At 39.9% G+C, this 27,082-nt stretch overlaps 1 protein-coding gene across 14 annotated transcripts in view; it reads left to right on the top strand.

Moving 5' to 3' along the window:
* The window catches only part of LOC102391153 (LIM domain containing preferred translocation partner in lipoma), a 756,640-nt gene that overhangs the window by 244,253 nt on the left and 485,305 nt on the right, over positions 1-27,082 (top strand). For all 14 annotated transcript variants that reach the window (XM_044937795.2, XM_044937970.2, XM_006068958.4 and 11 more), the window contains one exon: positions 2,954-3,154. In XM_044937795.2, coding sequence (XP_044793730.1) covers positions 2,962-3,154 — 193 coding nt within the window. In that variant the 5' untranslated portion in view covers positions 2,954-2,961. The remainder of the gene's footprint in view (positions 1-2,953; positions 3,155-27,082) is intronic.

Genomic DNA, 27,082 nt, shown 5'->3' with positions numbered 1-27,082 from the left:
CAATTGGCAATGTGCAATTGCTTTGGAAATGTGCCTCTTTGCTTTACAAATCACTGTATCCTATATTAACCCATTTTTAAAGTTCCTATTTTGGAATAGCTTGAGATTTATAGAAAATTTGCAAGGATAATATTAAGCCATTTAAAAAAAATCTACAAATAACATTTATATTACAAATGTGTGTGATGCGTTAAAATCTTCAAATCTTTATTTTATCCTGCTTGTTCCCCGCTTGTATTCATTTTAGTCTGACTGAAAGTAGAACAGACACTTTAACCCCTTTTAGTAAAAGACTGAGGCTCAGTTGAACAAATAAAGCCAAAATTAATGTTACTCAACCCTGAGACATGAGCTTGGTTTTGGCATTAAAAAAAAAAAAATCTCATAGACTTTAAAATGTGCAGCCAGTTTTAAGAACTGGGAATAAACCAAATTCCTAGTTGTTTTTTTGTATCGGTTTTGTGTGGGGCTTTAATGATTGTTTCAGGGTATATGAAATATGGTCCCCGCTCTTCTGAGGAACTGAACTGTGTACAAAGCATGTGCATGAGGTGCAGGGGAGGAAGGGAAGAGAAGGCCCTGCGACCGGAGTGGAAAGTCCGTGTCACCGCCATAGGCTTCAGTAACAGCAGACTCCTTATTCCTATGTTCGAGGCTTCCTCATTGACTCATGTCATTCTCTTTGATCAGAGAGCTACATCTCCAACAATTTTCTTCTCTTCACTTTGCATAGCATTTAACAGTATATAAAACTCTTGAAGACTCACTGGTTGTCATGAAACTCTGTGAGAGCAGGGAGCAAGGGTCCCTGGGACACCAGATGAGGGAAGCAGAGCTTCTCAAGGCCATGTCACCCCTCCTGGCGTAGTCTAATGCTACCCAGGTCACCCTGGGCCCCAGCTTCCCCCCATCACCCTCATCTCTCCACGGCCATACCACGTTCTGACCCTGCATTTTCTCCCGAGTTTCCAGTGTTCTTTGCTTCCCTAGTGGCTCAGTGCTAAAGAAACCGCCTGTCAATGCAGAAGACACAGGAAACGAGGGTTCAGTTCCTGGGTTGGGAAGATCCCCCAGAGGAGGAAATGGCAGCCCACTCCAGGATTCTTGTCTGAAAAATCCCATGAAAAGAGAAGCCTGGTGGGCTACAGTCCATGGGGTCGTACAGAGTTGGACACGACTGAGCAACTGCGCACATGCACACACACACACACACACACACACACACACACACACCAGTGTTCTTTGTTGTTACAGACATCTGGAGGTAATCACGGAGCCCTCTCAATTAATTCAGCCCCAGTAATAAATTACAGGGTGGATTTGGGGCTGGAGAGGGTGAGGAAAGCTTCCGGGCCTCCCCTTGCTGGAGAGCTCTTGCAATCAGAACTGGAGAGCCCTCCTCAGGGAGAGAATGTGAGGTTCAGCCCCAGCCGGCATGCTGCCTGGAGGGGGGGTTGGTTTATCCTGACACCAAGACATCGTTTTTCTTTCCTCACAGAGCATATTTTAGTCTGAGCAGGGCGGTCCCTGGGCTGGCTGTCGTACCCCTTCCTAACTGAATTTTCCTAAAGATCCAGCATGCTTTGAGCTCACTGATGGGCAGAGCTCCTGACGGGTGTCATGGGGGCTGCCCTGTGCTCATGGGGCTGAATATTTTAGACCCTGGCCGCTATGCAGCAGCGCCTTTCTCAGGCATTGTGGCAAACACTGCCCCTCTCCCCACTCTCCAAGGACCCCTTGATTAGCAGCGGTACTGCTTCTTCCAGAGGCATCATCTCAGTGTCCTGCCATGCACTAGTCATACCCTTGTTTCAAGAATAAACCTTGGATGATTCCTTAATGCCTGCAGAATAAATTCAAAGTCCTCAAGTTTGCACACAAAGCTTTCAGTGCTTTGGTTCCATGCCACATTTTTAGTTACTTTGCTAGCTACTTTTCCGTTTCCCCCCCCTCCAGCCACACTGAATTGAAGTTCTGTGTACTTTTCCTACCTGTGCAACGTTGCCTATGTTACTCAGGCCTGACCTCTACTCAGCATTCAGAGCTCAATCTGAAGGTCACCTCATTAATGAGGTCTTAGTTCTGCTCCCTGCAAGAAGTACTTTTACCTTTTTCTGCATCCCAGTAACACTTTATTTTTTACCTCACTTAGATAATATATGTATGTATGTATGTGTTGATTGCTCAGTCGTGTCTGACTGTTTGTGATCCCATGGGGGGGCGGGGGCCAAGGCTCCTCTGTCCATGAGATTCTCCTGGCAAGAATAGTGGAATGGGTAGCCATTCCCTCCTCCATGAGATCTTCTTGACCCAAGGATCGAATCTGGGTCTCCCACATTGAGGACAGATTGTTTACTGTCTGAGCCACCAGGGAAGCCTCACTTAGATAATTTCATCATTAATTGATGTAGTAGTCATTTTAATAGATTGTTAGAGGATCAGATGGCTGGATGGCATCACGGACTCGATGGACATGAGTTTGAGTGAACTCCGGGAGTTGGTGATGAACAGGGAGGCCTGGCGTGCTGCAATTCATGGGGTCGCAAAGAGTCGGACACAAGTGAACTGAACTGAATGAAATTGAAGCTTTTTTTCCAGCCTTACTGATATAAGATTCTCCTACCGTAGAAACTTCTTAAGGCTGGGAACCATTTCTTGCTCATATCTATTTTCTGAAGAATGCTAGGCACTAAAATAGGTAACTGTTGGAAGAGAGGTATTCAAGATGGGTTGAGGGGAGTGTTCAATTTTTCTCCTCCTTTAGTTAAGGTAGTTTTTCTCATAACTCTCCATTTGCTCCTTCTTCTTCCTTCCTTCCTTCTTGCATCATCTCAGAGTCTGTGTTCAGAATTTCATTAGGTATGGATTAAGTAGAAACAATAATGAAGCGAAGTATACTGCTCTCATTTTTGTGTTTCTTTAGAAGCAACTGTTTGTTTCTTTTTACTTCTAGATTCAACAATGTCTCACCCATCTTGGCTGCCACCAAAAAGCACTGCTGAGCCTCTTGGCCATGTGTCTGCACGGATGGAGACCACCCATTCCTTTGGGACCCCCAGCATTTCAGTGTCCACACAGCAACCACCCAAGAAATTTGCCCCAGTCGTTGCGCCAAAGCCCAAGTACAACCCATACAAGCAACCTGGTGGTGAAGGTGAGTGTGGGCATTGCAGAGGTGGCTGCCTACAGCAGGAGAGTTCAATATAATAAAAGTGATTTGTAGGACAGTGTTGCATTGGGAAAATAATTCTGTAGTATGGTTATCATAGTACAGAGACTGTCAAACATTGAAGATCACCTAGTAACCACCTAGGCAACTCTTCTTTTGTGCATGCAGGTTGAAATCTGTTAGGGGTTATCTGACTGTGGTTTTGGCCAGAGCTAAAACTAGAACCCTCATCTCTTCATTCATAGCTCAGTGTCCTTCTATTGCAGTATCCTCCACCCCTATCCCATCATCTTGTAGAAATGTGCGTACCACCCAGTATCCCCTCCCTCTTGCCATCGGACAAGTGTCCCATGTGCTACCAAGCAGTGGTCTGATGGCGTGTCTGTTTGAAGTGACCCAGATAAGGCACTTAGACTTTTTTTCCCTTCTCTAGTTATTTTGTCTAGATTGTTATTTTGTCTCTTCATTTTGGGGGAGAGGTAAGATGAATTTCCCTCTATATGAAGAGAATAAAGACAGTCCCTCTTACCGAGAATGAGGCAGAGCTGTGTGGAGGGCTTAGTAGTTAGGACAGTCAGTGCACACTTGAGGGTCAGGATGGGGCAGGTTCTGTATCATGTGTGAGAGGGAGGGGAAAACAGGTGATGGTCGCGCTTCAGACGGCTTCACTCGGAGGGCTGTGAATTCTAGTGAGTTGGACCCTCGGCCGAGTCTTTCTGTGTTGAGATGCCCCATCCTGTCATCATCCTTTGTGAGGTCCTCTCACTGCCCCGCTAGTTCTCTAGGGACACTGGCTTCATCTCTGATCCTCTGCAGCTCTTTGCTCAACTCTGTTCTTTCTTACCATGCCAGCTCACCACCCTTTTGTTCCCTGTCACAACCCTACTTGTGTCACCTTCTCCAGTGTCTGGGCATGACCTGGATTGGAGGTAATCGGAAGTAATCTCTTCCCTGGGTTTCCACATGCATCGTATTCTGACGGTCAAATTCCTACTTCTTTTGTTGCTCCTCCTGCTGTCCTTCATCTGCCACTGTTGACCAGATGGTCTGGGTGAGGCACTCTGCTTGTTCATTGTTGTTCTGTTGCCTTATCCTGTAACTCTATGAACCCAGTGCTTTTTCACATCAAAAAATGGGAACTTAGAGACAAGAGGGGACACTCTCTGTGGTTCTGAAGTGAGGCTATCGTCCTCACCCAGCCTGCTGTGCCGCTCGTCCCCCTTCTCCCGGCATATGTGGCACTTGGGCCCCATATGATAGTGCCACCTCCTCACTTCCTTATAAGAGTGTAAGCTTTGTCTCCCCATGTAAGCAACAAGATATGGTTTCTCACTCATCCTTATGTTCCTCTTGGCTCTTATTATGCTACTGTGTTTTTAGTGGGAATGGTTGTGTGTGGTCAAATGTATGTCTGTATCTTCTTATGTGTATATATATTTGGATGGGTGGCGGATGGCTGGATGGGTGAGTGCACTGCTCAGTAATTCTCTTGCAATAAACAGTTTGGAACGTGGCATCCTCTCTGAAAGCAACTCAGTCTCATTGAATTTCTGAAGTCTTGAGTCTTTCTTGCAATTCTGCCAGTCTCTCTTTCTTTTTAATATAACCTTTTTTGAATACGTAAAGGAAGAGATTTCTCTTGCATATATGCATTTTAAAGGCAAACATGGATAAAGGTTCATGGATATTCAGACTTTTTAAAATGTAGCTCCGTCTCTTCATCTGCTGTATCTTATAACACGATATTTGTTAGAAGTGTAAGATTTATTTTCCTTTATATTTAATTTAAATGTTAGTGCATCTTCTGTTGCCCTCAACATTTTTATAATTCATGTTACTTTTGTTTAATTTTTAATACATTTTCTAAAGTTTATATGCATTTTCTTTTTCTTTTTTGGTCCATTTAGAATGTTCTGTACCATTAGTGAAATCCCCAGGTAGTAGGTAACACAGTTTTCATTTATAGGGTGAGTTGATGATGCCAAAGTCTTGTTAGCTCACCTCATGCTATCCTTTGCCTCTGTATATACTGACCCTCAATTTTTCGCCCATAAAACCTTAGCATTCATAGCTTAATTCAGAGTCTGACTTCCAAGAACCTCAGCCATGAAGACAGTGTAAAACTAACAGAAATCATAGCCCACCTTTTGCTGGTGTCAAGGTGAAAAACTGCTGTGCAGAGAGTGTAAGTGATTTGTTTGAAGATGGATGACCTGGTTGTCCTCAAGGTGGTCATCAGGTCCCCTTTGTCTGAGTCCAGAGTTATCAGGCCCTTGTATTATATTCTAGCAAGGACTCTTTGCCTGCACTGTAACCTCTATGCATCTCATACAATCCTTTGCACAACTGTCCTTCTAATAGATTTACTTGAATGTGGGCCTGTCTCCTTTGGTAGATTCAGACCTTTTGGCGGTGGGGCTGCCTGACTCATGCCTTTACTCCCAGCAGCATCCAGAAGGACACCTGACACACAGTAGGTACTCAGTGATGTTTGCAGTGAGAGTTAAGCTACAGCACTGTGAACCTGCTTATCCAGGTTCATAGTCAGGCTCTCAAATACTTTTCAGGGTTTATGGTTCTGTATGGGTTATTTTTACTTCCTCTCCCCTTTCCTTGAGCTTGGTAGCCTAGGATTTGTTTAACCACTGCTACCTTGAAGTTACTGATTACATTTCTCACCCTGGTCTTATGTCTGTAATCTCTGGGGTTTGCTTTCTCATTTTTAAATTCTGACTGTGAAAGTTGAAAAAGTACCCACATGTTTTCCACATCAACTTATATTTATGTGATACCATATGTTATAATTTTCTTTTATAAGGTATTCCACTAATAACTTTCTCTGAAGGGCTTTGGCACATTTAAAAGTGGGGTGTACTTTTTTTCCCAGTTAGTAGCTCTTTAGGCCTTAAGGTTTTGTTATTTTGCTACCATTGTTCTCATTTGTCATTGATTTTTTTTTTTCCCAACAACTTGTATGTCTTGGAATGCCCCTGCATTTCCAAATGCCTTTCTGTGTCTGGTACTATATACTTATGAGCCCATGTATATTTTTTATTGTTTTGTATTCTTGCAAATTTTACCATGTTAAGTGTCTATGTATTTTTTTATGGAATGATTTTGGTATGTATGTGTGGTTTTATCTCTTTACCTTCTCTTCTAGACTGGTGAGGGAATAAGGTGACATGATTTTTCTTTTGGTCTTTAAAGTACTAGCAGTAGTGTTCTTTATCTTGTAATCTGGGCCCTCTCTCTGCTTCCAATTTGCAAAAATTTCCCAAAACCTTAGACTCTGATGGCAGCTGCTGCTGCTGCTAAGTGGCTTCAGTCCTGTCCGACCCTGTGCGACCCCATAGACGGCAGCCCACCAGCTCCCCCGTCCCTGGGACTCTCCAGGCAAGAACACTGGAGTGGGTTGCCATTTCCTTCTGTTGCTGCTGCTAAGTCACTTCAGTCGTGTCTGACTCTGTGCGACCCCATAGACGGCAGCCCACCAGGCTCCCCATCCCTGGGATTCTCCAGGCAAGAGCACTGGAGTGGGCTGCCATTGATGGCAGAACAGGGTATAAATCTTGCTTTTTCTATCCTTGGTAGATACCAAAGAAAATGATCTGTTTTCTTTTATTAATACATTGTTTTATGAAATGATTTTGAAATTTTCTTACTATTTTAACTCTGGTAATTGGAAATTCTTTCTCTCAATAATTTGGCTGAATGAACCGTGATCATATTTTGTGTTCCTTATTACAATAGATTATAATACAGAAGGATTTGTAAAGTTTGTAGGTTTGTAAAGTTGGAGTTATCTTGTGGTCTGGAGTTGACTTTGTCCAATTTCTGAAATTTCTTTTAAAAATGTTTTTTATATAAGAGTTTTAAAAAAGTGAATCCATAGGGTACAAATTCCACATGATCATTTTAGTAGAATTCCTTTTTTTTGTACAATCCATTATAATTTTTCTACCACTTCCATATTCATTGTTATTTAATTCTCAAAAGACTGTTCTTATTGTAGCTCTCTGAGTTATATGAAACAGATGGTATTGCAATTATACCAAGTGGTAAACTACCCAAAGTGAAGGGTATTACTCAATAATTATTCAATAATATGTGATTATTCAACTATGTGATTATTATTCAATAATCACATAGTTGATAAAATTGTAAAGCTAGGCTCTATTTTTTATATCTAGGGCTCTTGTTGATTTTAGAAGGTTCTATTTATTAGAGATTGGTCTAGATAGCCTCATCTATTTTGAATTCATTATTTTATTATTTCATGATTTTTCTTTGAAATTAATTTCAAAATGGTTGCTTTTTAAAAAAACTTTTCCTATGTATATTACCTTATATGCTTCTGTATAATATAAACAAAGCCTCTGTTTTCAATCTTTGCCTACATTGCTTCACCTAGACTTGTAAAATCACATCAGAATAGGGGAAATAAATTCTGTTCATTGAGGATCCTAAGCCTGGAAATTTTTTAGTAGATCTCTCTGTGTTTTATTCTACCTGAGGTTCCCAGTCCATCCTGTGGAGAGGGAGTAGTTACTGCCTATTGCTAACCCGAGGTAAACGTAGTACTGAGAACAAAATGCCATCTTAAACAATTGGTCTCCCATGATGGAAATGGCCGCCAAACTTGTTTCCTTTCCACTTTCCTGCCCAAGCCTTTCTTCATGTTTTAATCACAAAGTCTTTGAGCAGCAGAACTAGAAAAGAGTTTGAAGGTTTTTTAGGGCAGCTTTCACTTGTCAAATGTGAAAACTCAGTCTGAGAGGGAAAAGAATATCTTCCCAAGATTACCCAGGAGTTTGGGGCTGAACTGGCTCCAGAACTCAGGTCTTAAATGTGCTCATTCCATTAATTCTCCACTGTCTTAGATTGGAAGAGACAAAATTGGAGCTTGGTTCCTAGGAATTGCTGAGTCTTTGATTATTGCTATTTGGTGTTGAACTGGCCCTTAGTGATGTGAAGTCATGTAACCTGGTCAGGCAGGACATATTTGTTTTTTCAACGGATCGCAAAAATGTGAGTGAAATTGATGGCCACTTATGGCAATGTATTTGAAAAAGTAATTTGGAATGGATTGTTTCTGCCATTTTTAATCTTGTGCATATAAACCAATTTATTGCTGCTTTGACTCTTGAGAGTCCCTTGGACTGCAGGGAGATCCAACCAGTCCATTCTAAAGGAAATCAGTCCTGAATATTCATTGGAAGGACTGATGTTGAAGCTGAACCTCCAATACTTTGGCCTCCTGATGTGAAGAGCTGACTCATTTGAAAAGATCCTGATGCTGGGAAAGATTGAGGGCAGGAGGAGAAGGGGATGACAGAGGATGAGATGGTTGGATGGCATCACCGACTCAATGGACATGAGTTTGAGTAAACTCCAGGAATTAGTGAGGAACAGGTAAGCCTGGTGTGCTGCAGTCCATGGGGTCGCAAAGAGTCGGACATGACTGAGCAACTGAACTGAACTGAACTCCTTTTGCAGTTAGTGAAAGCTTTTACTTTTTATTCCTGAAATAATTGGTAGTAGAAAATGTTTAAGGACTGATGTGAACTCTGAGCAAGTCGTTTCTGAGTATTTCTGCTCGACCTGCACTCTCTGTCTCTGGAGTCCTCTAGTCTCTTCCCTGGTGTGAAAGGTGAATCTGGCCTGTGGTTTTGCAGGTACAAAGGGGAAACGTCGTCTTTGTATAGTTCTAACGGTCCTTTTAAATCTCCAGCCATCACAGAACACTCACAGCTTCTCAGACTGTTTATTATAACTGTGGTCTGTCAACAGGACAGTCACAAGTTCACTGAAAACACTCAAGTTTGACTGGTGTGCCCCTTTTCTGGTTCCGGGCAAACATCTTTAGCCTCATCTCTCATTGTGGAGTACAGTAAATGAGTTTAAATTTTCAGAGACTGGGGTGGGGGGTGGAGGATAAGCTATGTATTCATTAAAGGGTCAGATACTAATTGTATTCATTTGAGCTTTACATGACATCTTCCTGAAGAGAAAAGAACTTATAATTCTTTGTATGAAATCAGATTTTACTAAATATTCATAGGCCTTATTGACACTCAAAAGAGCCAAGATTCAGTGCTGACTTGGTGGTCAGGGCATTTACATTCAAGCCTCAGTTTCACTCCTTGACCTTGGACATGTCAATTTTCTGTTTCATGTTTTCTTACTTTATAAAACTAGTTGGTAATATTAATTATCTTATGAGGTGGTTTTGTGGATCAGATATAATGAGTGTAAAAATGTTTCACAAACCATAAAATACCTTACAACTCTAGGAATTACTTTTGTATTCTCATTTATCAGTCATTTACTTAAAGCAGAATTTGCACCAGACAGACACTCTTCTAGGAGCTGAAGTAATGAGCCAAATGGAGACTGATCTCTGCCCTTGTAGAGTGTATTCCTTGCCGTAATAAAAATAACTAGTTGCTTTGATTAATATTAAGTAATATTGATAAAATTATTAAATAGTATTTAATAAATGCATTTCATAATTTTATACAGACCATTACTAATAATTAACTAATAATACCAGTAATATAAGATTAATAAATGTATAGCAGTATAAATACAGCTATTAATAATATTCATAAATACTGATAAACAGTAAAAATTCTAATATTAGTGATAGGGATCTTAGTGCCTCAATATTATATTGTTATACAATTCTTGAACCAGGATAAATCTTAAAAATCATTGAATACATGTTTGTTTCTCAGATAAGGATAGTTACTTCCATAATACATTTCTAGGAGGTATAGGACTTTTGCTCTAGGAATGCTGTAAATAGCAAATCGAAATTGTTGAGTACAGGCAGGGGTTACTACCTCAGTTGTGAAACCTCAGCAAGGTCAGGTGTTTGTTCAGTATCACAGAACAGTAAGTGGTGAAGCTGAGTCTGGATCTGGTGGATCCTTCCGTGATTATTGTAGTTCTATGTCACTGAAGGGTTTGGGGTGACTTGCTTATAATCCCCAGTGATAGAATTAATGTATGTGCACAGAATGGATTAAATGTTTTTGGACAAAAAGGAATTCCTGAATTGTTGACAAAAATCTCTTATCTTATAACTTGCCACTTAATTAACTGCTGAAATGAAAGCCTGAAGAAGGTGGTAGATTTTTCATCCAAGTCTGACTCCAAAAACTGTGAATAATGCAATATTGTGTGGTGAGGTGCCCTTTAATCTTCTTCCTTTTTAAATTATATAAATGTGAAGTACAATTTTCACTCCATATTTTAAATAAGAAGAAAGTTTAATTTCTTGTTCAAGAATAAAAATAAATAAACATCTACAGAAGGAAATGGCAACTCACTCCAGTATTCTTGCCTGAAGAATTCCATGGACAGAGGAGCCAGGTGGGCTATGTCCCATGGGGTTGCAAAAAGTCAGACATGACTTAGTGACTAAACAACGCACCCATTAAACCAGCTGAAAAGAAAAATCACATCATTTGCTGGTGAGGGTGTGGAGAAGCTCTCATACATTGCTGGAAGTTGTATGTAAAATAGTATAACTAGTCTGGAAAACTCTTCTTGCAGCTTTTTTTTTTTTTCTTTTTAAACCAAAGTGAATGTCTACCAAAGGGGCTTCCTGGTGGCTCAGTGATGAAGAGTCCACTGCCAATGCAGGAGGCTTGGGTTGGATCGCTTGATCAAGAAGATCCCCTGGAGGAGGAACTGTCAACCCACTCCAGTAGTCTTGCCTGGAGAATCCCACGGACAGAGGGGCCTGGCGGGCTATAGTCCATAGGGTCACAAAGAGTAGGATATGACTTAGCAACTAAACAGCAACAACGACAAATGTATACTAGCCATGTGATTTAGTTGTCGTACCCTAGGGGCATTTAATCCAGAGATATGGTAAGTTATGTTCACATAAACTCTTATACATGAATGTCATAACTTATTTTATAATGGCAAGATACTGGAAACATCTTAAATGTCCTTTAGTTGGTAAATGTTTAAACAGACTCTGATCCATCCATCCAAGCTATTTATTAATAAGAAGGAATGATTTACTGATATATGCAGCAACTGGATTCACCTCAAGGGCATTATGCTTAACGAAAAAGGAAAAATCACTCTGGAAGGATTATGATTCCATTTATAAGAGATTCTTGAGATGATGAAACTCTAGAGATAGAGAGTTATTTAATAATGGTTGTTGGGGGGACAGGATGAGGGGTGGACTGGTGCAGAGAATGGGTGTTCACATTAAGAAAAGCAATGGGGAGTTGGTGGTGGAAGAGTTGTGTATCTCTCTTGTGGTGGTGGTTACATTAACCTGTACATGGGTTAAAATAGCCTAGCTCTAATATACACAAAGGAATACAGGTTAAAATATGGTGAAAACTGAATAAGGACTCATTAACAGTAATGAAACAAAGTCAGTGTTCCTAGCTTTTCAGATGTTAGCATTGCAAGAAGGTGAGTGAATGGTTCTTGGGACTGTTTATATTATATTTACAACTTTCTGTGCATCTATATTTTAAAATAAAAAGTATAACAACCATATATAAATAAATACATATAGATTTCTCAATGTTTTTTCTCCTTTTTGGAGTGCCATCTTTTATGCACCATTTGGAGATCATTGTTATAATGGTTTTTTAAAGCAGGCCAGTCATCAGACTGACTTGGGGAACATTAAAAAAAAAAAAAGAAAAAACAAAGAACATCATCTTTGGGGCTCACATCAGTCCTACAGAATCAGAATCTCAGGGCATGGGTCCCGAGAGTCTACATTAAAACAAAATAAAACTTGTCAGGTAATTCTGATTGGGTCTCAAGCAAAATTTGGGAACTATTTGTTTATTTCAGTAACTTCGGGGGTCAGTCCTCTAATGCTCTTGAACCTTCTCCAGGTCCTGTGGGTACAGATCCTCTCCTTAATGACAGTAGCTGCGGAAGTCTTATGCTTCTTTTATCATGTAAACAATGTAGAGATTCAGGGACTCAGATCCTCCTTCATGATGCTATGCTTTTCCCCCTGTGCTTTCATCGTAAATACCAATTTCCTGCATATGTTGTCCCAAGGAGTTTTAACTGGTTGCCAAAAACTAAACAAGATGTAAAAAAAAAAAAAAAAAAAAAGAAAGATTCTTCTAGAATGCCTCAGCAATGCTCAAACTTCATAATAGAACACTTGCTCTTGTATGATTTCAGGTAGCAATGCCTGAAATCTCAGCTGATTTTGGGTCATGACAGGCCTATGTAAATCATCTATAAATAGATTCATTATGAATATTATAAAAATAAACCTGACACCTAAGCCTTTCGGCAAATATACCATATAAAGAAATCATACCCTGAAACAATGATTGACCCTAGGAGCTGTAAAAGAAAAAAAAAAAATCTTGGAATGATGTTTTTATCCTCCTTCCTTAGATTTACAGTGTCCAGAGACTGGATGGCTAGGAATAGCACCAGGGACAGGGGAGGGCAGGACCCTGAGCTGTGACACCCTGAGCCTGCTGTGTGCTTTGACCTTCCAGCATCTTTTATTATCCATTCTGTATGTTTTCCTGTGTCTTGCTGGTTTCAGGCAGAATAGATTGTCTGCTAGTCAAGATAAACATGCAATAGCAGATGTTGCAATCTGTAAATTAAGTGAATTAAAGGACATGAAAGATGTGGTGTTGGAAGGATTTGGGAAAGCTTCAGAGGGAAGGAGACATCTGAGCTGACTCTTGGAGAGTGAACTAGTTGTTAGCCACACAGGAGAGGGTGGCAGACAGCATGGCATGCCAAGCAAAGGGAATGGCATGTGAACGCAGAGCAAGGTATCCCTTCTGACCCTTGTAATTTTCATAGCTCTTTGCTGACGTCCTTAGGTAGTGCATTGAGGCTCCTGGTAGCTTTGCAATATGAGCAAAGTAACTTTACTCTGAGTAGACTCAACATCTCATGTGCTTTGACACATATCTCTAGGAATAGCTCCAGAAGGGTGGCTAGCTACAGGGAGGAAATACCAAGAAGCAAAAGAATATCAGTCTTATTACACTCTGGGCAAGAGCTACCATGCTGGTGATCCTGGCCAGAATGGTCCAGCCATTTCTCTCCAAGAGTCTATCATGCTTGAGAATGAAGTGTTTCTATATGTAGAGATGCTAAGACCATCTCTACATGTCTACATCTCTAAGGTATCTCTACATCTCTAAGGCAGAGGCAAAAACCAAGTCTGCCTTTAAATTCTCCCCAAACTAAGTTAAAGCAGTCCGTTTACCCAGTCAAATACTCATCCTTAAGAATGTGAGATGTGAGCCAACTATAACTTTGTTGTTGTTGTTGTTCTGGTTTATCTCTTTTTTGGGTGATCCTGAGAAAATAGGAAGCAGCAAGAGGGACTTTATTATGAAATATTCATTACAACTTGCAACTTTAAAGATGTGTGTGTGTGTGTATGTGTGAATTGTTTCTGAAGCACTTTCCCACGTAATATCTCACTTAATTACTGCTATATTCTGTAACATTATTATGGTTCCTTTATTATTAAGGTTCCCAGAGACAAATGAAAAATCTGAGATTCAGAGGATTCAGGATGAAGCTTATAAATGGGCAAGCCACATTTGATCAAATTTGAGTGTTTTCCCTTCAGTAAACCATTGGTAATGTAGAATAACCACTGCATGATCATTGTTGACTATTGCTATTACTGATACAATTTCTCTGGGAGAATTTTGTTGTAAGAATGTGGGAGACATTTTAGTGGACTTACCTAGTCTATTTCTCCAGAAGGACACTCAGCTTCATTCTTAACCTGATGTTTTCTGTTGCCTATGAAAGATGGGTATCATGACCCTCAGTATACAGAGACTGTTAGACAAAGCAAACCAACCAGCGCAGGGCAAAGGTGGGACTTGAATCTTTGTTTCCTAATTCCAAGTCCAGAGCTTTTCCTCTGCACTACTTTGCATCTTGTGTTAATGTTATGAATAGTTTTTAAAAGAAAAGTCTCACACTTATTTTTCCTAATCTTTACCAGAGATGTTTGAAGTAGAATTTGTCCAAATAACATGTGAAAATTACTTAGAATCACCTGTGCATGAGATGGTGTATGAAAGTATAAACAGCCAAGGTAATCTCTGAAAATCATCATCAAGAAGACAGTATTTCAGAGAGCCTTTGGAATAACCGTTTGAAATAGCCATTAATTCCAGTGAATTATGTCATCTTGCTTAGACTTAGATGTCATTGGTAGTTTTATTGACATTAAAATGAAATTAAAATGACATTTAAATTTGCTGATATTTTGTTATTGATTTGTTACTATATAATAATGACTTGTGGTTTATTAAGTGCTTCCTTTGTTAAAATTATTTACTGGAAAAGAAATCTCCAAGTTAGATGATGTGTATCTATAAACATCACTATCTGAGGTGTTATACATAACCTACCCAGGGCTTCCCCGGTTGCTCAGCTGGTAAAGAATCAGCCTGCAGTACAGGAGACCCTGGTTCAATTCCTGGGTTGGGAAGATCCCTGGAGAAGGGAGAGGCTACCCACTCTAGTATTCATGCCTGGAGAATCACCATGGACAGAGGAGCTTGGCAGTCTATGGAAGGTCGCAAAGAGTCAGACATGATTAAGCAACTAAGCACCACACAGCATAGCATATACCCAACCAAAGCTCAGTAGACTGAATTTGCATCTTCATATATCACCCTCAGCGTTTTTCTTCAGTTTCCCTACTCAGCCTAATTCAGATGCATCTTATGCCATTTTTATTCAACAGAACTCTATAGTAGATAGGAGAAGAGTAAAAACACATGCTAGCCCTTAAGCAGTTTATATTTTCATTAGAAACCTGACATATGAAAATAATCAGGTAACTCACATTATAAAGCTATAAATTCTGTTTGTGAAGTGACTTTATGGCTAACTTTCAGAGGGTTCAGAAAGAAGAGTTTACTTGGGGCCGGGATAGGATTGGAAGGATAAAAGAAGGGAGACTCAGGAGGCAGTGGTTAGGCACGTAGACTCTAACATCAGATCTGGGTTCAAGTTTTTTTTTAGTCCTTACTTCTCTAAGAACTTGAGCTAACTGGTTTAAGTAGCTACTTAAGCTCTTTCAATATGTTCTTACATTAAAATAGAGATACACATATCCCAAAAAGAGTTATTTTCAAAATTAAGTGTATAAATTAGCATAATATCTGGCACAAAATAATGGTTAAGTTGTTGGAAGCTGCCAGCATTATTGTTGCTGTTATTATTAAAATTAAAGCATGACCATTAACATCAGGAGTGATAATCCATAGTTTGTTCATCCTTAGACTTCTAATCATAATTGTCTAAATATAACTCTTGCTGGCCATTTTTTGAAATAATCATGGTTTTATCTTTTTTTCCTATGGTAATCTTTTGCTATTTGACATTTTAGAATAGGCTTGTCTTATTCCTGGTAGAATTATGATGTGTTGATATGTCCTTTTTGAAATTTGCAAGACACCTTTTTTAGAGAGAGGATTTACTTGAACCATGTCACTATTGAAGAAAAGAAAAAGATTCATATTTATGGTATCCCTTTAAGAAGGAGCATTCTTAATATTAAACTAGTATTACAGATAATAATTAAGTGAACGTTATAAAAAGCGAACTGTATAAAGTAAATCAGTGGTTTTTATTACCTTTAAACATCTTTTGTTTGCCAAATTCTTTAATGAGGCAGAGAGATTTTAGAGATGTTGTTAATTATATCATCACAAAAAAATAATTAATTAATTTGCTTAGGAATTTCATTTTGGGTCCTGTTCATCTCTGGGATTCATAATTGGCATTTAGCCAGTCTCCTGATACTGTATTTAAACTTGGTCCATGTGTATGTCTTTTTCAGGGAAAGGGTCCATATGTCATCAGATCCTCAAAGAGATGCTTAACTTACTCATTAAGAAAGATAACATCCCCTGCCTAAGAGGTCACCAGTCTCCAAAGCTAGTTATATTAATGCTGCTTAAATAAAAGCCAGGTTTTCCTTTTCTTCTTGCCAAATGTAACAGGTAGTGTCCGAAGAGAGAACTGAACATTTGGTGGTGATGGTGGTGGCGGTTCTAGTAATTATATTAGAAAATACAGTGAATGTACAATATAACAGACACTGTGCATACACAATTATGTCATAATATGTGGTTTTGATACACGTTCATATTTACTCTCACATCTTCTCTGGGGAGTGCATATATATGTAAGGTGAGGTATGGAGATGGATAAGACCCGGGTTCTTTCCTCTGAGAGGGAGGCCACACAGGACTATTCATTCCCATCTGATAATCACATCGCAGATTCTGTGATGAAACTGGCTATACCAGGTCCTATAGATTTAAAGTAATCAAGAGGCGATTCTTGAGTTCTTTATACCGCAATATGCTTTCTGTTGCCTTGCATATAACTGTTACCCATACATTTTTACTTATTTCTCTTATATGTGAATTTAAAATGTCATATTTGTTCTGCTTCCATTATTGCAGTTTTGAATGATGATTCATCAGTGCAGTGGCCTATTTTAGTGAACCACAATAGCTTGGGTAGAAAGAAAAAAAAAAGATTCAACATACTCAGGAATGGAAAGCAGCCATCTTTTTATAGCTAAAATTACAAACATCTGGCAATTACTCTATTCTACCTCCCTTCAAAAAAAAGGAATCGTCCCTTCAACTGGAGCCTGCTGCTGTGTTTAATCAAGGCAGCTATGCAAGCCTCAAGGAGCGATAGGTTTTGATTCAAGGAGGCCATTGCCTAACCCAGTTGGCCAGAGTCTTTTTGGAAAGTACGCCATTTAATACTCCCCATATGCTACTGTGTTATATAATGATAATAATGGTAATATGGCCATTAATGGCTGTAGAAAATCCCCTTCTGCTTTCCTGCCCTGGTTCATTTGTGGTGGCTCTTATAGCAGATTTATATTTTGAAAGTTAACTATTTGGGTCAAGTTTGCCTCTCTCCATGCCCTGGAGTTTTTTGTACTCTGAGACAGAAAGTTCAACTACATCATGGCAGATGACAATTACTGGTTGGCTTTTATTATAAACTGGTCTAGTAAAATGTTGAAGGAACAAATCAATTTCTTTTCAAAGCCTGGCAGTGGTCATGCAGTCAAAAAACAATCCACCATGGTTATGATTCCTTCATACCCCACCCTTGTTTCTTATTGTGATAATTGCTTGTGAAACTAGTTCTTCCCTCCCTGGCAAAAGTCAACTCTGTTGGCAGGGGAAGTGAGAATGGCTGGTGGTTTGAAATACGGGCTGAGAGGGAGAACTTCTGTATTTTTCTCTTGGGGCCAGTGCCAGCTTTCACTCTGGCCTTGGCCAAGGCACTCACCTTTCTATTCCCCATTTACCTTTCTCTTCCTCAGAGCCGCTGCAGAGGAAAGGTGGACTTTTCTTTTCCCGGGTTCTACCAACCTTATTACCACTGTTGCTTTTGGCTGTAGGGTATCTTGGTCAATAATCATTAGTAATTGTGAAGGGATGGAAAAGATGTAGTATGAGAAAAAAAAAAAAGTCTCAATGGCATGGTGATTTTCAAAAACAAACTCAAGTACTAAAAATGGCTGTTTTCTAGTGTTACAGTGTTAGTGTATTGTGGTACTTGGAAGTCACAGACATTCAGCGGGGGCCTTGAGCTTGTTTTACATTAACTTTTATGCCTTTAGTAGAGCTGTGTTCAATACCCCAAGCCAGACATTTACCCTTAGCAAAATATAATAATTTTGCTAAGCTGTTTCTCCAGCCTGTCTTCCCCCAATCCCAGTGAATGTTACAGACATCTCATTAAGCTAATGGCAGCTTTGGAAGAGGTGACTAGGGGGTTTCCGGTTTAAAAAATAAATAAATAATGGAAAGAAAAGGAGCAGGAACTCCTAATAACCTAAAGAGCACGTCTTACTCGGTACAGCTTCTCCATGCAGAGCCTGAGCGAGTAATGGTCTCTGGAATTGCAAAATGTGTGTGTCTCCCTTTGTCTGCAGCCAGTGTATCACTGATCGTCCTGGCCTTTCTCTTTCATGAAACCGTCTTAGAACTTAGACTGATTTATTACAGCCAGCGTTGTTGCCTGGTGCTTTTCTCCTTGATGGCTCTGCGTAAGTGGAAGACGTTATGCCACTATCATTTTACCATCGTTTCCCTTTACTTTTGGGCTTAAAATCTATTAACTTTATAGAAAACAGCCTACTCAGTACTGAAAAGGGCTTTAACTCTCTCTCAGTGGTTTTGTACTCTCACAACATACAAAATCACCCAGGGAACTTGTAAAAATGCCTAGATTTGTCCTTCGCCCTCAGATATTCTAAAATAGTTGGCCTGAGATACCCCCCTCCCCCTGCCACTTTTAAAACAGAACAAAAGAACACTTTCCAAATCTTAGAATCACTGAGGCAGGCCAATCTCTCCTCTGATAGAATTTCTACCATCTTTAACAAGGTGTTTTTCAGGTTTTCTTGAATATTTCTAGTGCAGGAAACAAACTAGCCTTTCTATCTTTGGACAGTTCTGAGTTTTTGGAAAGTTCATCTTTATTCTGATTTGAAATCTGTTCATAAATTCAGTGGGCATATCTCTTAGTCTTACAAACTTATAATCTCTTGTCATGGAGTTTCATTAGTACTTAATGTTATAAGCTTGTACCCTCAGGGGGGAAAAAATTCTCTTAACAGTCTAATCACATTGCCCTAATTGTGATTCAGTTCTCATTAAATGGAACCTCTCCCTTAACCATTTTTGAGTTACAAATCTCTGGGAAAGGAACAGTGAAGAATAAACAGAGAGACAAATTAAACAAACACTTACTCTAGTGAGCCATCTTCAGAGTTACGTTTTGAAGCAGCCGATTTGGCCTTAAAAGCAGGAACTCTCAGCTGGTCATCATAAAATTAACGAAGAAAGCTGAGCGTCGAAGAATTGATGTTTTTGAACTGTGGTGTTGGAGAAGAGTCTTGAGAGTCCCTTGGACTGCAAGGAGATCCAACCAGTCCATTCTGAAGGAGACCAGCCCTTGGTGTTCTTTGGAAGGAATGATGCTAAAGCTGAAACTCCAGTACTTTGGCCACCTCATGAGAAGAGTTGACTCATTGGAAAAGACTCTGATGCTGGGAGGGATTGGGGGCAGGAGGAGAAGGGGATGACAGAGGATGAGATGGCTGGATGGCATCACCGACACGAGGGACGTGAGTTTGGGTGAACTCTGGGAGTTGGTGATGGACAGGGAGGCCTGGCACGCTGCAATTCATGGGGTCGCAAAGAGTCCGACACAACTGAGGGACTGAACTGAACTGAACTGAACTGAACAATGATTGAGGCACATTCAGTGAATACTCACCTCATAAATAATATATATGCAGCTTATTAAGGCGGCTCAAATTAAATATACAAAACTGATAGTTTTAAATGTAACAATAGTTTAGAAAATATAGTAGGAGAATGTCCCTTTTGCAGAGGGAATGAAACTTGAAAGGCCTAGGCACAAATTTAATAGGAGATATGGAACTTTAGCTACATAGCAAGAACAAAACTAAAATATCACTCAAGCTCTCTGGAATGGCATAATGCTCAGCAGCAGTTCGCCTGTTGTAGATCTGTCCTTTTAGGAAATCTTTTGTTTTTTCTTAATATTTACTTATTTTTGACTGTGCTGAGCCTTTATTGCTACACACAGGCTTTCTCTAGTTGGAGTACAAGGGCTTCTCATTGCAGTGACTTTTTTGTTGTGAAGCAGGGCTCTAGAGTGCAGGCTCAGTAGTTGTGGTGCACCGGCTCAATTGCCTTGTGGCATCTTCCCGGACCAGGGATCAGACCAGTGCCCCCCACATTGCAAGATGGATTCTTAACCACTAGATCACCGTGGAAGCCTCCTGTTAGGAAATCTTAAGTTTGCTTTGGCTTTAATATGTGGCAGAGGTAGGAACGTATTTATAGTTATTTGCGTTTCTTTTGCTTTAGAAAATATTTTCCTATATCCAAGTGAATTGCAAAGAAAAGTCTCTTCTGTATGTGAGCCCTTGGAGCTTCATAGTGATTTGCCCCTCACTCCATCTTTCCTCCCCTCCTTAACACTAAACAGTTCCATTGTTGGGATTTCAAAGCTTTTAAGTATTTTATTCAGCCTATCATGAAAAGCCTCGTTTGTCAGGACCCAGAATTGAACTTAATGCTATTGAGCACAGATAAGAGAATTCTTTTTCTTAAACAAAGGTGCAAATGCCAAGAATTGCCTTTACAATTTCAGCACAGTTTGTTGGCTTGCTTAAAGGAGTAGTCTATGCAGTATTATTAACTGACTTTTAAAAAATTCATGTGTATATTTTTGTGTATACTCTTTTCCCCTTCACTATAAATGGAAAAGAATGCAAGGTCTGGTGGGTAGTAAGGTCAACAAATGAATTTAGAACTTTCCTGTGACAAGATTAAATAGCTAGATTAGGACAAGTTGGATTTATTGTTCAATAAATAAGTTGGAGTTCATGGGACTCAAGTAAGTCTAAATTTTGAGGAAACTGGAAAAGTTGGATCAGAATGAGTAATAGTAAAGGCAAAACTAAGATTATTAACAAGATTATCAACATTTCCCATGAAATTATTTTTTGCAATAGATTTCCCTGGTTTACCTTGTTCATGGGTTCAAGTTGTTTTATAGTTCTTTAATTTTTATTCTATTTTTCTTAAGGACGAAAGATAACCTGCTACTTTCCCTCTGTCTGTGCTCCTGATTTGTTATGTGTGTGTTGCAGTTACACGTGCTACCTTTACCTGGAGGTAGCTTGCCTACAACATTGGTTAATTGTGAACATCAAAACTCTTAAAACTCAACTTTTAAGTTAGATGATGAAGTGGCAGCAGCCATTCCTAGCAGTGTGTATCATGCAGTTTTCTCTGCATTGTATATATCCCTGATAAAAATTAACCTATATGAAAATAATGTCCATTCTAGACTGAAATTGTCACTGAGTATTGCTGCCTTTTAGCTGGAAAACGTCTCAATCCAGGGTTTAAGAAGGAGCGATCTTAGGATCTGTGCTCATTTTGTGTATTTTCAATGAACTTTCCTTCTCTCCAACAGCTGCCAGGACACTTGTTGGCAATAGATGAGGGCCTTAGTTGGCATTTGCTAGAAGTAGAGGAAGGGCAAAGCTGGAGTCACAGCGGGAATGCCAGGGAATACCAGGCTGGTAGTTCAAATGTAGGCACTATTCATGAAGTGACCTTCAAACATCCTGTTTTCAGAAATAAACTCAGCCCTACTAGCACCTGTTATTTCTTTCCCAGAGTATAAAGAACCGTGAATCCTAGTTAGGAGCTAATATTTACTGAAAAGTTTGAGTTTGTTCTGAACACAACCACAGAGTTGTGTATAGATACTCAATTGAAAGGAGAGAACAAATAATTTGCTAGAATGAAGGACATTTTATTTCAGCTACACCAGAAACGAAGTACCAGCCAATCAAGAAGGTAACCACTGTACATGACAAGAGCTACCTGGAGAAAAGTGTGGTCCTGTTGAAAGGACCCTTCTTAGCTGTGCACTTATGGCCTGTGTACATCACCAGACCACCCAGGGCTGATCTTCCCAATCATAAAACAGTGAGATTGAACAATATTATCTCTTCACTTCCTGCTCTAAAATTGTATGAAAGTATGATTCAGCTACAGAAATTGCGTAAAATTGGTTACTCTTGAAAGACACGGAGTAAAATTGTTCCCATGGAAAATCATGAATTTAGTAAGGCCATGAAATGGGCCATAGGCTCTCCGTTCTGTATGCCCCCAGCGTGTTCCTCTGCCACCCTCATGCCCTCTGAACTCTTCCATTCTAGGCTAATATTCTCAAACATTCTTCTTCCTACCCCAGAGCAAGATATAAATTCATGTTCTTTACCTATAGTTCATGAGGAAGCTAACATTTTATTTGTATCTACTGTATGGCAGGTATCTGATATGTAATTTTTATAGTATTATTTGAAATTTGGTACTGATATTTCAAGGTTCAAATACTGAAATTGAGGCTTAAAGAGATTCTAAATAAGTTGCCTGATGTCTTGTGGCTAATGAATAATGAATCTTTGATTTGAATCCAGCCATCTCTAAATCCAAATTTCATGTCTGCTGACTCCACAAATCTGTACAAGAAATATATTAAATGTACTCACATTGAGATACAGCTATATATCCATATCTACCTGTATCTATATATTCATATCCAGCTAGCTAACTAGCTATCAAAAAGAAAGAGGTCTACATCTTTGAGAGTATGCCAAAGTAAAATCTTGCCAGAAGGATTTTTATCTTTAATAGAAACTGGAGCCTTAAACTGAAGGCATGAAGTTCTAAGATAAAGGTTTAGCTCTCAGGAGATATATAAAGAGAATCTGGGAACCATGACATCTGTGGAGATATACAAGAGATGAATTTGTCCTTGTGGCAAGAAGAGTGTTAAAAGTTCTTCTAAGTTAACTTCAGAGTGAGGAGGAGAGAATGAATGAATGGCTGGCAACCTGATTCTTCAAGGTCGTATAAAGAAAACATAAACTAGAGAAGATATGTTGGATAAAGATTCAGAACCTTTGTTACTTTTTTTGTTTTTTTAAATCCTAGTCTGTTTTGAGGGCATCAAGAGTCATTTGAAAACAACCTGTAAGCATTTTGTTTTCTTTTTACTGAAATAAAAGCATCGAAGTGCTTCCCTTGTGGCTCAGATGGTAAAGCATCTGCCTACAATGCAGAAGACCTGGGTTCCATCCCTGGGTGGGGAAGATCCTCTGGAGAAGGCAATGGCACCCCACTCCAGTACTCTTGCCTGGAAAATCCCATGAATGGAGGAACCCGCTAGGCTACAGTCCATGGGGTTGCAAAGAGTCAGACATGACTGAGCTACTTGACTTCAGGACATTTAAGGTGTCCCAAAGGCTGTGTAGGATTAGAGATAAACAAGGTGTGAATTTTACTCTGGCTGTGTATTCCAGAAAAAGAAGGGTGGACTGGAGGACTTTGGCTAAGAAGCTATTTAAGAGTTTCCTTTCAGCTTTGTCTTTTTTCAGGCTGGAAATGAACCCAGAGCATTTTTTGGTCTATTTATTTACTTGTGAAAAAAAAAGTATATTAAAAAAGGAAGTGTCATGGAAATATAAGCCAATATTGGGTGCTGTAATGATAGATACAGTTGATCCATCATGACTACCATTTAAAAGAAGATGGGAAGATCCTTAGACCTTTGTAAAAAAGGACTTTGAAAATTTTGGTCCAATGGTTATGAGAGGGTTAAAGAGAGCCCATCGTTTTGTAACCAGGCCCAGCCATCTTGTATAAGCCATGTCAGGATGTTGTCTGCATGCCGTCTTTGCTGATCACAGTAATCGGGTCATAAGAGAAAGAGAAGTAATAGAGTGTCTCTTAGCAACCAACCCCAGGAGAAAGAGAAAATTACTCAAACCCAGCCATCTAGCCAGGGAAGTAGAAAAATAGTCTGAAAGTCTGTTGAAAGTGCCCAGGAACATGATTCCTACGTGGCAGCTCCTATAGGCTGGCTTGGGTCTCTCTCTCTCTTTTTTAAGAAAACGGAAAGTAAGAAATAAATAAAGAAACAAATATCTGAAACAGAAACTTTTCTTTCTTTGTCTTCCTTCCTCTCTCTTGTGGTAATTTGTTTTTTGAAACTTATCTCAGAAAGAGGGAGAAAGAGGCAAAGAGTGGCAGGGACCCAAGAATCTTTGTCTCCTAAAACAGGAACTTGGTGGTCCCAAGTGTGAGCGGATGCTGGGGGAGAAAGGTGGTATCATTTCATTGTCCTTGGTTTTTCCAATTGAGATTGGAAATGGTAGAATACTCCCCAAGGAGTAGGAATGCAAAGGCTAGAGGTGGTATTATTAGTTTTCTAAGATCTGCTTTTGCCTGCCCTGCTTGTTAACTGTGCAGCAGTCAGCTCTGTTGTTGTTCAGTCACTAAGTGGGGTCTGACTCTTTGCCACCCCATGGACTGCAGCACGTCAGGCTTCTCTATCCTTTACCAGCTCCCAGAGTTTGCTCAAACTCATGTTCATTGAGTTGGTGATACCATCCAACCATCTCATCCTCAGTTGTCCCTTTCTCCTCCTGCCCTCAACCTTTCCCAGAATCAGGGTCTTTTCAAATGAGTGGGCTCTTTACATCATGTGGCCAAAGTATCGGAGCTTCAGTTTCAGCATTGGTCCTTCCAATGAATATTCAGGATTGATTTCCTTTAGGATTGACTGGTTTGATCTCCTTGCTGTCCAAGGGACTCTCAAGAGTCTTCTCTAGCACCACAGTTTGAAAGAAAGCATTAGTTCTTTGGCACTCAGCCTTCTTTACTGTCTGATTCTCACATCCATACATGACCGCTGGAAAAACCATAACTTTGACTATGTATGTCAGCTCTGTAGCTGTTAATATTTATCACTACAGACTTTGGTTCAAGGTTGTGGTTTCCAAACTTTTTTTTCTGACACAAATGGCAGTTATAAATAAAATTTGCTTTGCTAATTATACACATATAGATATATATAAAGATGTGAAAGAAAATTTCACTCCACACAACATGCTGTCACTTTACATGATACACGTTGATGTTTTCTATTCTATTTCAGTTTTTCAAAATACTTTTGGGGATCTAGTAAATTGATTCTATGATCCATTAATGAGTTGGTTTGTACAGTTTGGAAAGCACTAGTCTAGGGTCAGCATTTGCCTTCTGTTTTAATTGAATTTAAAATGATGCCAAACAGCAAGTTCAGCCATGGGAAGAGTCCTTGGCCAGCACTTTGATGTTCCGAGTGATGGTTGTTTAAGCTAAATATTTTTTTTGTCATCTGTTATGTAGATGCATCCTAAGATCATGGCTTGAAATTTAGGGAAATGAACCTGAGGTGATTCCTCTTGGCCTGTCAGCAGTTTAGAAAGGGTGCCATAGTGTGGCCAGGAAGCACTGGACTGGACTCAGGAGACTTGGTTCCATTGGGCACATTCTTTTCTTACTTGGGGCTCCTTGTTTTGTGATGGGGTTGCATTCAGTTCAGTTCAGTTCAGGCGCTCAGTCGTGTCCGACTCTTCATGACCCCATGAACTGCAGCATGCCAGGCCTCCCTGTCCATCACCAACTCCTGGAGTTCACTCAGACTCACGTCCATTGAGTTGGTGATGCCATCCGGCCATCTCATCCTCTGTCATACCCTTCTCCTCCTGCCCCCAATTCCTCCCAGCATCAGAGTCTTTTTCAATGAGTCAACTCTTCTCATGAGGTGGCCAAAGTACTGGAATTTCAGCTTTAGCATCATTCCTTCCAAAGAACACCCAGAACTGATCTCCTTTAGGATGGACTGGTTGGCTCCTTGCAGTCCAAGGGACTCTCAAGAGCCTTCTCCAACACCACAGTTCAAAAGCATCAATTCTTTGGCACTCAGCTTTCTTCACAGTCCAACCCTCACATCCATACATGACCACTGGAAAAACCATAGCCTTGACTAGATGGACCTTTGTTGGCAAAGTAATGTCTCTGCTTTTGAATATGCTGTCTAGGTTGGTCTTAACTTTCCTTCCAAGGAGTAAGCGTCTTTTAATTTCATGGCTGCAGTCACCATCTGCAGTGATTTTGGAGCCCCAAAAAATAAAGTCTGACACTGTTTCCACTCTTTCTATATCTATTTCCCATGAAGTGATGGGACCAGATGCCATGATCTTTGTTTTCTGAATGTTGAGCTTTAAGCCAACTTTTTCACTCTCCACTTTCACTTTCATCAAGAGGCTTTTTAGTTCCTCTTCACTTTCTGCCATAAGGGTGGTGTCATCTGTATATCTGAGGTTATTGATATTTCTCCTGGCCATCTTGATTCCAGCTTGTGCTTCTTCCAGCTCAGCGTTTCTCATGGTGTACTCTGCATATAAGTTAAATAAGCAGGGCGACAATATATAGCCTTGACGTTCTCCTTTCCCTATTTGGAACCAGTCTGTTGTTCCATGTCTAGTTCTAACTGTTGCTTCCTGACCTGCATATAGGTTTCTCAAGAGGCAGGTCAGGTGGTCTGCATTAGATAATGTCATAAATTCCTTCTGACTGTAACATCTTTGAATTCCAGCTGGAAGGGACCCCAAAAATCATCCAGTTGAATCAATTTATCTCTAAGATTCAGTTCGAGAAAAAGAACAATGACAGAGTCCTTTCTTCCTAAATTTAAAGCTCTGTGTTAGGAAGTGATGTACACAAGAGACTGAATCCTAGTTTTTCACTTCAGATATCTCAGTACAGTATAGGAGTAAGACATGGACACAATTAAGTTTAAAAAAAGGCACAACGAGTTCCCTGGTGGCCTAGTGGCCTAGTGATAGGACCCTGGACTTTTATTGCCATGGCCTCGGTTTGCTTCCTGGTAGGGAGACTGACATCCCACAAGCCATGTGATGCAGCAAAAAAAGGAAAAAGACACAAGTTAGGGTAGAATTAAAATATAAAATTTCCCAAGAAAGGATAAATTAATCTGACTGGGAAGGTAAAGGTTGAAGGCTACATTAGTATAGGAAAGGAAGCTTTTGGAGAGGGGAAGGAGATTCAGACATGGGGAGACTTATGATAGCAAGACATCCAGGTAGGCTTAAGGTTGTGAATAATGGAAGAATGGCATCTTACTTGCCCCCTCTGAGTTAGGTTTTTTGACCTCTCTAAACTAACAGTGTCATGAACCCAGTATTGTGGGCAGATTCCAACCCCTCAACCCCATCCTGAAATTTTCTATATTTTATGACATTTTTTCTTCCCATTTACCATTACCCCGTAATAATGACCCATTTCCCACTGCGTAGTGATAAGGTGAAGTTTGATTAAATAATATCTGTATGGCACTCCCTACTGCTAAGAGACACATGCTTATGTAAATACAAGGCAAATACTTTCC

This window comes from Bubalus bubalis, chromosome 1 (assembly GCF_019923935.1).
Source record: "Bubalus bubalis isolate 160015118507 breed Murrah chromosome 1, NDDB_SH_1, whole genome shotgun sequence".
In the NCBI taxonomy this organism is placed as follows: domain Eukaryota; kingdom Metazoa; phylum Chordata; class Mammalia; order Artiodactyla; family Bovidae; genus Bubalus; species Bubalus bubalis.
This window is presented reverse-complemented; position numbering and strand designations above follow the sequence as displayed.